The sequence below is a fragment of the Nycticebus coucang genome, chromosome 13, assembly GCF_027406575.1.
Source record: "Nycticebus coucang isolate mNycCou1 chromosome 13, mNycCou1.pri, whole genome shotgun sequence".
NCBI classification, from domain to species: domain Eukaryota; kingdom Metazoa; phylum Chordata; class Mammalia; order Primates; family Lorisidae; genus Nycticebus; species Nycticebus coucang.
The window spans coordinates 52,901,136-52,916,283 of NC_069792.1; the positions used below are offsets into that span (position 1 = coordinate 52,901,136).

Here is a 15,148-nt window from a genome sequence, read left to right on the forward strand (position 1 = left end):
AGCTTTTGATTTAAAAATGGAAATTGCAGGAGCAATTATTTCACTATGAGTGTGCTTAAACTTGCTTTTGATATTTCAAGAAATAAAAAATAATAGACATTTATTGTCATCAAAATGGAAACTGCAGAAATTATGTCATAACAGACAATCTATGAACTTTGCTTGATCTCTAGTTAGGTGAAACTACAATAGTTCTATAATCCTAACAAAACTACCCTAGTAAGGATTGTAAAGTTTTCTTATTATAAAACTCTAGCTATGACTGGTCTTCAGTCTTTGGTAGCAGAAGATTTAAGACAGGAAATTTAGTTTTAAGTTTCAGTAATGAGATAGCATCAATCAAAAACATCAAGTTTTTTTAGTTCTTGCTATATTCTACTCATTTATTCAACCATTATGATTGAGTACTTTCTATATGCCCCACTGTCTATAGCTTAAAATAAGAGAATAATTTAAATTGTTATTTTTCAGATTTGGTATTGTCATGGCAGAAAGTTGAAGAAACCCTAATTTTTATTTTTAAAATGTCTAATGTTATTTATTTCTAATATAACTATTCACATAATAGCCATAGTTGATCATTACATTTATTTATAATTTCCACTTTTGTAATACAATTATCTACTTTTGTACTTGAACTCTCTAAAGCAAAAAGAGAAGGGACTATGGTCTAGCATTAATTTAATATGCCAAAGATGGTTAGGGGAAAGAATAATTCAGTATAACCTGTCAAACACAGTAGCTGCCAATTAATTTCAAATCATTTAACTTCTTGATGTCAGCAAGGGAACTTCAAATCATTTAAATTACTTCTTCTAGCTGCCAGCAAGGAACAAACAAAAGACGATGAAAATGGAGATGTGGAAAAGAGAAATTGGAGCTACATAAGGAAAGTAAATAAAGTGGGATAGGAAAAGATAATTGCTTGGCTGATTTTAAGGCCTATTTTCTTGAGTGCAGAAATGTTTCAATATGATTAATGAAGTTGCTCTGAAAGAGAAAAAAGTTATATCTCTTGATAGCAATATCCCTTGATATTGACTTCAATAATTTAAAGATGGCTTAGTGTGTAAAGCAGCACATTTTCCATTAGCATATTGTGTAAAGAATCAGTAAAATTAATGAAGAATGGAAAGAAGATTTGGGCTTGAAGACATCTGGTATGATGTCAGAGAGGGGCAGGAAAGCAGTGGTCTGAAGCAAACAGCAAACCTCGGAGAGAAGAGGAAGATGGATCACATAAAGCACCATTTGTCATAAATACAGTGACCAATGATTATATAAATAACTTCTATAAGTTAAAGAACTTATATAACCGGTGAGACAGGGACACCACATCAATCAGGAAGCATGCTTTATTGGACAGCTGGGAGAAAAAAGTACTAGATTAGGAAAGAGGAAAGCGAGGTTTTTGGTACTTGGTCTGTATATTCTTAGTGGGGCTCAAGTCTCTTTGTTTCCATTGGAATCTTTAAATTTCCTGTGATATGTGTTGTAATATAATAGAAATACATATTTGGTCTTTGTTCCTGGCTCCTGGCAAAGAACTTCTAAAGCCCTGGGAATTTCTTAAGTGCTAGGGGAGAGAGGAACATCTTGTGTTATTCAGAATAAATTCCTTCGAATATACCTGAGTTTGGCTCCCAAGAATAACCCTCCTCCTCTTTCACTTATAATTAAGATTTTGTATTTTTTAACTTACAATAATGCTTAACTTTTATTATATATAAAATGTTTAATATAGTGCTTAATTTTTGCAACCTTTTCCCTTTACAATAGCATCAGTATATGTAAACTTTAGAAAAAATTTATTTTCCCTATAAGTCTGTCTCAAACAATTGAATGACTTTAGGTAAAAATACAATACTGGTTTTAAGGAGGGAGGAAAGAAGAATTCAATTCTCAATTCCAACATTATCTTTCTCCATTATATTGAACAATTTTCTGGAACATTTTTTTCTTGCATTTCTTAACATTGTCTGTTTGATGACAAGGATTAAATTCTAAAAGGCAATCTGATGTTTGAAATAAGCCCACAAAATTGAGTTTTAGAAATATTAGCAGAAAGGAAGATCGGGTATTTTATAAGGCATACCAAATTTAGAATTATGCATAACAATTTTTCATTGTATAAAAAGAAAAGTATAAACATACCCCCAAATCCATCATTTTTCCCACTCTCTAAAGTAACCTTTTTATTTCCATAAATTCTTTTCAATTTTTGAAAGGATTTGACATTGCTAGTCAAATCAAACTTAAATTAGGACCATTTTCTGATATTTTTGTATATTTATAAAAATATGTGTTTTTGTTTTGTTTTGTTTTGTGGTGGTTTTTTTTTGCAGTTTGAACCTGACACCTCCGGCATATGGGGCCGGCACCCTACTCCTTTGAGCCATAGGCGCTGCCCTGTTGCCCTGTATGTGAGTTTTTTGAGCTTACTTCTTAGACCCACCCATTTTGTGGAATCCTTTTGTTAGGAAAACCATTTTGGATGATGCTAAGACAGACCACTTTATATAGAAATTTCATTAAGTAGTAGATAACAAGGTGAGAAAGTATTAATACATTTAATACTTTCTTGACATTATTTGCTAAGTCATTAAGATCTAGAATCATAAAGCCCTTTTTTACAGTTAAATTTGAGCTTTTCTAAAATTCAATTATTTTAAGAGATTAGACAATGGAGGCAATTTATTCACGGCAGAACCAGAAGTAGAGCTCAATTTTTATTCTATACAGTGCTAATATTTCTGATACAAGCCACATTTCTTAGAAATAATCTCTGAAAATTAAAACAGAAGCTTTGAAACTCGGTTGAACTTAGCAGCTACTTATATTGCTGGGACTCAAAGGATGGGTCACAGACCGAGGCCAGTCCTCAAATTGGTAACTGTTCTTCTTGAAGTAAGAAGAAAACCCAAGTCATTTAGAAATTTTATAGTAAGTTGACAATCAAGCGCATGATTTAGTAATTCATTTCCATAGTTTTCTACAAAAATATCAGTCTGGCAGGAATTAGAAATTTAAAAATCCCATCAGTCATCTTAGAGAGTCTGTGAAGCCCTGCTCTGGAGGACATTCGTGAGGCTCCTGGAGAGTCCCAGATGGAGAAGGCACTAGGTAAGGAACTACTCTTTGGTAGAGAAAAGGAGGAAAGAAAGGAAGGAAAGGAAGAGAGAAGGCAGAAGGGAGAAAGGGAAGGAATGAGTTAAACTTGCTAAGCAACAGACACAGCCGAACAGAGTAAAAGACCTAAAATTTAAGTCCCATGTGGAGGGAAGATTAATTTGTCCCTTGGCAGTGCTATCATTGGCTATGAATTCTCTGTTTAAGTCAGCCTGCTTCTGAACCACGTGTGAAAGCACCCAACTCAAAATAGTTTAAGCAGAAAGAGAACCCATTGGCTTGGATAACTGAAGATGCTTGGTAAAAGCTTAGGGTTCTAAGGATTTGGGATTATCATTCTTGTTTATTCGTTTATTCTCTCCCACTTTCTCCCACCCCTCTCTTCCATTATTTCTCTGTAAGGATTGTCCCTGCTTTTCTATCTATTCTTTTCTTTCTACTAATATTTCTAAAACTCAATTTTGTGGGCTTATTTCCATCTACATAAAATGGTATGTGGGATTCTACCACTTGGTGAAGCAGGAGAAATGGATTTATGTACAGTAAGGCTTCTATCATCTTACCTTAACTGCTTCGAAGGGAAGAGCAGGCCTTTCTCTTAGCACACATAAAATTTCAAAGGAGTACTCTCATGGCCCTGCTTATCCCATGTGCTCAACTTTTGGCCAAAGAGAGAAGAAAACACTTTAAGGCACATGCCATGGCCAAGGTAGGTAAGGTTGCATAGGCTGGAAATGGGGTTCTCTGATTAACACCCCATGAGAAACATATAGTTAATGACAAGATCCCCAATAATGGGGGTTGATGTTACAGAAGAATGGAAGAAAAAATAAGCAGAATGAGTGAATCCAATAGGAGACCCAAGAGGAGGCAGAAGACATAAGAAGGAAGACAACCAGAATAAAAGGAAAGGAAAGAAATGCCCCCCAGCAGCTTGAGAAAAATAAGATGATGTGTTTCTCCAATTCTGTTTTGTCTCTAACATGTGAGACATTGTGTTTATGTGTGAAAATAGTCTGACTCTAATTTGCCTCCATAGTAGAGAGACTCAGACTCTTACTTACAGGACCTCCTGTATAGTGAATTCCTTCTGTAGACCCTTTCCTCACAGAGGAGTGTGTGATGATCACTGTATAATCTGTAGCGCACACTTCAACCCTAACGCTGCCAGATGTAAGTCTCTATATGCTCATGTCTATTTACTTAGGGCCATGTAGGCTCTGAACCACTCCAGTTTCTAAGAATAATTATGGTCTTCAGCAGAGTTACAGAGATTTTATCAGGGTTCACTTATATTCTAGGACTCAGCATCATGTCACATTGACAGCCTGGCGTTGCATATGATCTTGATTCTGACAATGGAGTACTTATTTGATAGTAAGAACCAATCTCCACTTCTACCCTGGTTCTGGTTTTCTGGGCTCATTTCATGGTTCAAGCCCCTCACACAATAACCCATTAGTATCCCTGTCCTTAAGAAACAAGGCCTGTGTTTGTGCCAGGCACCAGTGTTTGACTATAGGCTCAGGACTCAAGTGACAACAACAATTGGCCCTTACTTGATGGGATATCTGAATAGCATCCGTTCCTGATATTCCTTTGGCCACATCTGTTAGGTCACCGCCTTCCTCTAGATTAGATTAGTCAAGCTCATAGAGCTCAACTCAGCTTAGTTGGTGTCTACAGCTTCTGATCTATTGCAGGGGACACATCTAATTCTAGGTCATAGTCTTTCCCACAATCTACCTTGTACCTCTGTTAACCTGGCTCTTGCATGGCCAATAGCAAATATAGTCAATGGAATTATATACAGTTCAGAAGTATTTGCAAGATCAGGTACTTTATCATTCTTCTAATTTCCCAATATTGCTTCTGTTGATTTTCATTAATGCTATTTTTTGGTGTGCTAGTACTAGCACACTCCCATCAGCATAACTGAGGATGTTGCTTTTTGAATCAAATTCTCCTTGCCTTAAATACTATTGTAAATATCTTTGTATGCCAAAAATTAACTCTTTCAGGCAATTAAGGAGTTTGGCAGTACTTAGCAAACTGTTTCACCAACTAAAAAAAAGTTGTTTGGGGAGCAGTGCCTGTAGCTCAAAGGAGTAAGGCGCGGCCCCATGTGCCAGAGGTGGCCAGTTCAAACCCAGCCCCGGCCAAAATCTGCCAAAAAAAAAAAAAGTTTTTTTTTACACCAGTAATATTCAGACAGGAATCTCAGTAAAATATAAGCTAGAAGTTGAGCTTTATGGATTCCTGATAAGAGCCACAGTATGGAAATTTTAGTTTTGAAGAAAAGGTAGCTAAAAATAAACCTGAATATAATCAGGAGAAACAAAAAACGAGTTTAAAATTGTCATTTGTTTTTAGTAAGAAAGCTACATCCATTGTTCTTATTTATAATGGGCTGAGATGGTAAAGATAGCTAAATCTGCAGAGAAACATTTCCCAGAAATAACAAGGATGTTAACCTGAACATAAGATTGTTTTGATGTGGTATCCTAGCATTGAGAGCTGGCGTATAAAGGGGGTTAGTAGAAAGAGTCTGAATTCCCAACAGAAATCAGACTGCATATCCCAAATATCTCTCTTTTCCTGAGCAGTAAACATATTTCTTAGAGGGAATTTAATTCATTAGAACTTCAGAGTGCCTGATACAGAAGAATAAAGTCAAAACAACTTCATCTGCCCCTAAGGGACTGAAATGAATGGTGTTGAATTGTGCATGTTGTGTCAATGTTACTCTAGAAATGTCAAAATGAAGCTTGTTGCAAAATCTAAGGCCAGGTCCAAACTGACAGATGGCTTTCTATTGTTTACAACTAATGTAACTCATTATTTTGTTTTAGAAATCATTTAAAATAAGGATGAGTCGACCTTATCCATAATATTGAATTTAGGTATGAAAATACTAGCAGCCCTAGAATTCAGAAGTCATGATAGCTAACATTTATTAAGTGCTAACTTTATGTCAGTTACTCTTTTAAGTGCCTGCAAGTATCAACTCATTTTAATCATGCCACATTCCTAGGAAGCAGAAATTATTTTTATTATTATCCCCCATCCTGGGACAAAGGAACTAGGCCCCAGAGATCCAAAGTACCCAGGGTCACATAGAAGGTACATGGTAGAGTTAGGATATGAACGCAGTCATTCTTGCCTCCAGAGTCTATATTCTTTATCAATATGCATTATTATTCCCACAGCCTGTTCCAGAGCTATTTGTTCAAAAACAGAATCTGACATAATCATTGTTAATGACTATGAATATTTAAACACTAGATTTGTAAGAGAAGTATCCTAACTATTAATATATGCCATCTATTAATATAATAAATATATACTGGCAATTAACTGTATTTAACTATTAAAAAGCTTAAATGAAAACTATCACCAAGGTAATAATACTTTCTTTCTTTCATCTTTTCAGCAACCTTGACACAGAAGAACTATGTGGTAAGTTTCTTTAACACCAGTCAAACTCATTTCTTATTTTAGAAGGAAAAAGAATATTATCTGATATATTTCTGTGTATCTTAGAATGAATTGTATAGATTAGGAGTTCTGGAATAAAGTAAAAGATAAATCTCAAAAGATTTATCAGAAGATTTATCTTTAACCATGAATTTTGCACGAGCATGTGTTTCACTCCAGAAGGAGTTAGGCCTTGTTAATTTCTTCATGGAAGGAGAATTGTTTTCACAACCTGTACATTAGTTTCACATGAGCAATTTCTGCACTGGTTTGAATATATGTTTACATTGGTGTTTCATACAACTTCCTTATTCTCTTCACAATATATTGTGCAGAGCCTTTTGTTACTGTTTTGCAAAGCTGTCTCCTCGAAATGTAAAAATAACTTTGTCTTATACCTGCCTGAAGCATTCTGGAGATTTAAATGTCACTTGCAAAACAAGTGATTCAATGGAGAGAGATAAATATGTACAAATGGCTGGTTTAATTGCCTCTTCATTTGTTTTCTTCATCTTTGTTAAGTCAAATCTTTGGCAAAAATCAAAGATTGGGAATATGGAAAGATAAAATTCATGAAATTTATTATTTTTATGAAAAAATTATAGAACATTATAAAATTATGCAATTTGAAACAGCTATATTTCTCTCAATACTAGAAGGTTTTAAGTTTTATGTTTTAAGACAAATGTATAAGGTAATACCTTTGTCCAAGTTTGACCTTATTGTCTAGGCTGCCCCAAACATTTTTCACAGCTGGAGGTGAGTTTCTCTAGAACTCCTAAGTGAAAGAACAAACACTTCCTGAACATCTTCTAATTCTTACAGTTTTAAGAGTTGACTAAAACCATCAAAAAAGCCCTTTGATGGCATTCAAAAGTGGTTCAACTTCCATCTCAGCAAAGTGGTAGAACAACACCAAGGGATGTCATGCTAGACAAAATATGGGAACACAGGGTTTCAAAGCAGTACCTCCAAACAAGTATGATCACCAGCCATGAGCTTTCAGCTTTTCCAATGGGGGCGCAAAACTCCGGGCTTCCTGTCCCCGTGTAGTGGCCATTCCAGGTTCAGGGAGAAAAACCCAACTGAAAAGCTGGATGTGTTTATGCAGAAGCCAGATACTTTAGGTATCAAAGTCAGTCATGCTTTTTTTTAGTTATGAAACACCAGCAGAGGAAAATAGGGAAAAATCCTTCTGTGCTTTTGGACATACTCCAGTGGTGGCACCTTCTACACAACTATTATTATGCTAAGTGTCCGAAGGGCCCGTATGGAGCATTGCCACAAGGCTTTAAGATAAATAGCAACCTCCAACATAAAGGTCAAGCCATGTACACAACCCCTGCTGGTGACACAGAGAGATGAAGTAGAGAATTGAGGAGATTATCTCCATAGCATCTACTCATATATCAGGCCAGAGTAATCATTCTGCAAATCATTCAGATAATTTTTTTGTTTTGTTTTTCACTTAACTTTCCCCAGGTAGGCACAGTTGATGGGGGGTTTAAGGTAAAAACACTTAGGCAATACAGCAAATAAAGAGTCACTATCTGTTGTCATTAAGAAATGGTGTATTATCCTCTATATTCCCTTAAAAATACTTAACATTTTAAAATATGATATTATCTGTTCTCCCACTTCTCTACAAAAACATAATTAGATTTTGAATTTGTCTCTCTTTTATGATAAGGGAACTAGATGAGGTACCTATCTTGTATTTCATGAAAAAGCTTTGACTATGACTCCCCCCACCCAACAGTTTTAGTTAGGGAACTAGCATATGGGGCTTTACTTCAACATAATTGTTCTGTATTTTTTAAATTCAGCAATTATATCTCCAATCATGTGTTATAATCCTCCTCCTTTCTGTTCAAGAATATGCATTTTAATCTCAAGAGTGCAGTTTCATTTCTCATTATTTTGTGAATATGAAGTAAATATTTAAGTTGGGTTCTAATCAAAGCCAAAAGCTTCAGTGCTAGCAAGTGAAATGTGTTGATTCACACCCCCACATATTCCCTGGTGTGTGTGGGAGGGGCCCAGATCTTGATTGGCATGAAAAGTAGATTTCATGTGCTCTTTCCTAAAAGCTAATTAGAAGTCGTAGATATCTAAATGTTGATTCTGTTACTCTTACTTAATGCATCAGTTTACTACATATGGGCCTAGAATTAAAAATCGATTAAAATATCTATTTAAAATTTTTATAAAATTGATACATAAATAGTATTTTTAAAAATTTAACAATACAGAATTACATAGGAGTATCAGCTGAAATGTCAAGTCTCTCTCACTCCTTCTCTTCCCCTGATACTGAGCTCCACTGTTAACTGCTTGGAACATCTCCTTCCAGACATTTTAATGCATATATTGACATTGATATATATATACACACACACATATATATGTATATATAAAGAGAGAGATCTGTGGGGTTTTCCCAACTGCATATTGTTCTACCTCAGTTTATTAAGAAGGCTGCATGTATAATAGTGTCCCATTTACCATAATGTTTTTAACCAAGTCTCTTTAATGTGTTTTTAGGTGTTTCCAACTTTCCCCTGGGATAAACAGCATCAAAGTAAATATATATATTCTTCACACTCTTATTCAAATAGTCCTATATGGTACATTCCTAAAAGTGCAATTCTTTGGTCAAGGTTTTTTTGGCCAGCAGTGCATAAGAGTGCCAGTGAAGGCTTTCCTAAATGAAACTTTTGACCATATCTTATCACTCTCAGTCAATATGTGACTCCATCTTAATTAGGTAATTACGTTTGAATGCTAGCACTAAGGCTTAGGTTTTGTAATTCTGCCATATTTAACTCCAAAGTGATCAGGAGCATAATTATTACTTTCCTAACCTTACCTAGTTTATGACTGTTTTCATAACCTTACTCATTTTTACTGAACTGTTTTGCAAATCTTGAACTTGGTAGGTAAGAATTTTGAGATATTTATAGATGGTTGGAGCATAATTCTAATGAAAGTTCATGTAGCTAGGGTACTTGATCTGAAAGTATATTTGTAAGAAAGCTTTGTGAGCAAAGTTGAATATATTTAATAATGTAGTTTCTCATCTAGTTGGGTTACCAAATATTAAACTACAGTAGAACCTCTGCAGTTGACCACCTCTCTACAATGACCACCTACATGAGTTCACCTAATTTTTGTGCACTGCATGTATCAGTGGAAGACTGATTTGTATATAATGGCCACCTCTTAAGTTGTATCTTGACCACTTGAACACACATTATTAATAACATTATTAATTGTTATTAATATTAATAACATTATTAACTTTCCCTCTGTAACTTGAGCAGTTTAGTCCACACTATGTGGGCTTTGCCCCTTAGTTGTATTCTTTTTTATTCAGTGTCAAGTTCTTTTAATGTTTTATTATTACCATGTGTTGGATTAGGCATGTCCTATTGTTTAATCACATGTCATGGAAGATCTTTTCAACATGGAGGACTGGTCTGAATTGTAGGTACATCCTACAATTACCTACAAATTTTACAGTTAATTGAGAACTGTATGACCCAAAGGAAAGAATTCGAAAAGCTGACATTGAAGGAAAAGGTTGATCTTTTACATATTCTGGAAAGCAGCAGCCAAAGAAAGATGACAGAAAATTTTGGTGTTAGCATGACTGTACTTAGCAACATCCAAAATCATAAACATGAGTTCTTGGGGAGACATGGTAAGGAAAGTAGAAACCTACAGCAGAAAAGGAGGAAAACTTTCCCCAGTGAAGGCAATGAAGCCTTGTTAAGCTGGCTCAAATAAATGAGGACAGTTAATGCCTGATTCTCTGAGCTGAAGATTCAAGAAGTTGCAGAAAAATTCGCACAGGAATTCAGAGTGGAAGATTTTCAAGCATCAAGTGGTTGGTTAGAGAAATTAAACAGTGACATAAGATCTTCCCGAAAGTCTTGTGTGGTGAATCCAATGAATTTCCAGTAGAAGTTGTGGAAGAGCTCATCAACAAGTTCCCAAACTTTGGCAAAGGCTTCAAAGGTGGTGGCATTATTAATACTGATGAATGCAGACTCTATTTCAAGAAAGAGTTGAAAAACTCTTTACTTGACAGGCACCTTATCATGAAGGGTAACAAATGTAAGAGGAGAAAACTTTCCAAAGAATGTTTTACAGTTCTGCTTTACACTTGTTCCACCAGAGAGAAACCAAAGTTCTCGGTGATAGGTAAATCAGCAAAGACATACACATTCAAGAACCTGAAGCCTGAAGACCTCCCCATAATTTGGAGATTAAACAAATGTGCATGGATGACTGGTGCCCCACTTGAGGAGTAGGGAAGGGGTACTGACAGAGAAAAAGAAATGGTCTATTCTACTGGCAGTAGACAGCTGTCCTGGCCACCTGCAAGTGAATTATCTCACAAATGTGACACTGAAATTTCCACCTCCAAATATGACCTCAAAAATCTAACCTTTTTATCAATGCATCATCCAAATATATTAAGTGTACTACCAACCTCAGTGTCTGCAGTGGGTCACTACTAAAACACAAATCTGTGGTCTATGGAAGCAATTTCATCCGTTGAATCAGTTGCTCTGGATGCTGTCCTCTACATCATTCTGCTTGGAATAAAGTTCAGCCAGAAATGATAGAGAAATATTTCAAGAAAGTTTGATTTGTCACAACCCAAGAGCATGATGATTTGCCTCATCAGACAGTCCATCTCCATGGCAGAATTCAAAGGAGTAAATTGCCCTGGATGATGAGGTGGCAACCTGTAATGAACCTGACCCAAGAGGAATTTTTCAAGCAATATTTCCTGAAGTACAGATGAGTGTAAAAATGTATGAAGCAGCTTTTGAAGTGAAAGAAGTGAGTGAGGATGACACAGAAATTGCAGAGACCTCAGAAGAAGAGGATGTCAGGCATTTTATAAAGCAGTTAAAGTCCATTCATAAGATGGATGTTTTAACCTTCTTTCTCATCTCAGTTATTTTCTTTCCTATCTGGTCTATTGCTTGAGACCTTTGAATAAAGTTCATTCTGTGAGACTCATGTAAGCTCATTAGCATTTTTTGTGAGACCAGTTCCCAAGGAGACTTTTGTGGCACTTCTGAGTCCTTTGCTTCTGATTTAGAATTCTTAGCCAGACCTGAAAATATAACAACTTGGAGGATTAAAGTGAAGAATAAGAAAAATAAAACAAAACAAAAAGCTGTACTTTTGGTGATAGAACACAACTGATTAAGTACAATAGGGAAGAAAGAAACTAACATATCATTAGCATTTTATTAAATAAGATGTTACCTTGCATGTCCATGAGAAAATAATTTGCTTTTTGACAGAAACTTTAATACATAGTACTTTCATTATAGCCAATGTCTAGACTCTTTACTTTTCAAAGATTCTTCACTTAAACTGATGAACATTAGTTCTCACATATTTCCATAAGTATAATACATCTCTGTTTTGCTCAAGTCCATGGAACCCACATGTGGGTTTCAATAAAAGTAGATCTCTTTTCTAGGAAATTACTTTAGTTACCAAAGGACAAACATTGCAAGGAACCAATATTTGTTCTGAATTGTTCTTTCTATCTAATGTCATGATTTAAGGATAAAATACATTTTTCCAACTCACACTGGCATTGTGATTCAAATGAGACATGTGACTCACAACAACAGGAATAAGATATGAGTCCAAGCTCAGCCATGTCACATCCCTGACCTGGTCACATGTTGGGGCATGTAGATATACTACTGAAATTCTAGACTTCCATCCTCTTTTCACTTTATCATTATGCCATGGCCCCTGGTCCTTATTCTGTGATGAAATCACTCCAGGAAATTGATCCTTCCCTTGCCTCTGCTGACGGTCTCACCAACATTCCCCATATCAGCCACAGTACATCCAGAGTAAACTTTCTATAGGAAAATTTTAGGATGTCACTGTTTGATGGCTTCCCATTGGCAAAAGTGGTCTCAAATTTAATATGCATCATATTCTCTGAGGAGTCTCAAAGATTCTGATTTAGTAGATGAGACCTCAATAATCTTTATTTCTAGCAAGTATGCTATGCAGTGCTTCTCAAGTTTAAATGTGTCTACAATCACCTGAGGATCTTATTAAAATGCAGGTTATGATTCAGCAGACCTGAGTTGGGCCTGACATGCTATGTTCTAACCACTTCCCACGTGAAACTGATGCTGCTGTTCCACAAACCACACTTTGAATAGTGAGGCACTAGGCAGGCGTCCTCAAACTGCAGCCCGCGGGCCACTTGAAGCCGTGTGACTGTATTTGTTCCCATTTTGTTTTTTTTATTTCAAAATAAGATATGTGCAGGGTGCATAGGATTTGTTCATAGTTTTTTTTTTTTTTTAAACTATAGTCTGGCCCTCCAACGGCGGTCTGAGGGACAGTGAATTGGCCCGCTGTTTAAAAAGTTTGAGGACGCCTGCCCTAGAGGATTCTGATGCAGATGGTTGGAAACACTGACCTAGACTTGAGAATAAAAGTGCACCTTTCAAGAAGTGTTTCTAACACATACAGCGTCCTCTCTCACCACTGATTTTTAGCATTTTACTTCCTTGCTGCCTCCCATCCTCAATTATTTTTCTGTCCTGTCCTTTATGTCCTAGCAATGCTAAACTACACAAATTCCTACAAACATGGTAAGTTACCACCCATTTCCATGCCTTCCCTCTGATTGTCCAGTAGGTTAACTAATTATCTGTTAACTGAACAACTTGTGGGTCTCCTTCATGAAATTCTCTCTGACTCACCCAGCAGACTTGGGTGTTCTTTGACCCATATTTGTATAGCACCGTGTACTTGGGCTTTTGAACTGTTGTCTTAAACAATGATCACGTGTACTACAGTTGTTGGTTGGAATGTTTATCTTCCCCACCTGCGTACAGGCTCCTTTACGATAGAGGCTTTGTGTTTATATTCCAAGCTCTGACTATCGCAGCTGGTACATAAAAGGCACTAAATAAATGTATGACAGATCATGGAGTCAGTAAAATTTAAATGAATACACAGCACCATGTAGGGGGAAATTACCTCCTTTTACTGATGTTAGCTGTCTCTGGCTCTCTCACTCAACTTCCCCCTTTAAGTGTGTTTGAGTGCACTTGCCTCGACTACCTGAAACGCGGGTCTCAATGAGTAGATTATAAAAGCTACAGTGACACTGAGCTGCACTACTTCAAATAACCCTTACACTTAGATCTCTAACTATGTTCCTCTCCAGGTTGTAATTCTCTCCTTTCTCACTTATCTTCTTTGCTATCTAGTGATTGTTTTCTTCTTTAAGAAGAAGAAGTGCAGGTGTAGGTCCCACTGAGAGGAGAAAAAGGCAACTTAAAGTTTGTGTAGGAACCTTCGCTAATGAAGCCAATGTCTTGTTTATGAATGAAGTATTTATTTTAAGAGGTGGCTTTACCTCTTGGTTTTGTTTGTTTGTTTGATTTTTTTAGCACCAAATTTCTTAATTTTTCACTTCATATGTTTCTGTCTATTTGCATTTTAAACCCTGTTACAATCATTCTTGAGGCTTTGTATATACCACATATAGGTTTTAAAATGAAATAAATGAACTTTACTTTTTTATATTTTTTCAGTACAGTTTTTGCTTGTCTTAGTATGAACTGGATTATGATATTGATTGTGTTTTACAATTTATGAATATTCCACAGCCACTTTGCTTGCTGGCTGTTTTCACAGGGACTTTTATTTATTACAAAAAGTTGTACAGACAAGGTTAGAAATCTTTGTCAACCTATCAGAAAGTCAACATCATAACCAAGAATTACAATGTTATTTGAAGTGGATATTTAAGGAGTATCTACTTTCTTCTTATTTTCCAAATAATTCTTCCTGAGGAATCTTTATAAGAGGTGATTTGCACCATGCTGTTGCTAAGGGATGCATTTTGCTTTATTAAAAATATGTCATTTGTTTTTAATAAGTGTGCACACAGACTATATTTTGACAACCATGATTCGGAATTGATTTATTGCTCACCAGTGTTTTCTTCCTTCCACAAGAATTCTGCACATTGACTAATAAATCAGTCAGTGGTGCTTTCCATCTGTTATCAATTTCAATGTCAACAAATAATTCCATCTGAAGTATTAAATAAATAATCAAGGCAGTTTCCATCAAACACATTAAAGTGTTTCATAGTTATCTCAAGTGGCTTACATGTGATTATATTTATCATTCCATTTAATTCTGCAAGTATGTATGGTACATTAACGAAAGACAGTAATAAACTACAGTTCATCCAAAGATGAGTTCCCAGGAATGGTGATGCTGACTGTTGATGTTTTAGTACCTGAAGGTTCTAGATCCTCTCAATGTATTAATTTCTATCAGGCTAGATGGCTCTCATTATAGAAACATACAGCTTTCAATAAGTAAATATGAGATTTTGCATTTATGTGTATTATATTTCAACTTACTAGTTTAGGATCAGTCCATATTCCATACTTTTCCTTTTAATTATAACATCCTTGTATTACTTATTCCTAGCAACTAAAAAAAGTGATAGATA

The 15,148-nt window shown here is 35.7% G+C and overlaps 1 protein-coding gene across 1 annotated transcript in view; it reads left to right on the forward strand.

Annotated features, from left to right (window-relative positions):
• The window catches only part of NECAB1 (N-terminal EF-hand calcium binding protein 1), a 158,196-nt gene that overhangs the window by 62,837 nt on the left and 80,211 nt on the right, over positions 1 to 15,148 (forward strand). Inside the window, exon 4 of the mRNA XM_053558881.1 lies at positions 6,563 to 6,588. Coding sequence (XP_053414856.1) covers positions 6,563 to 6,588 — 26 coding nt within the window. The remainder of the gene's footprint in view (positions 1 to 6,562; positions 6,589 to 15,148) is intronic.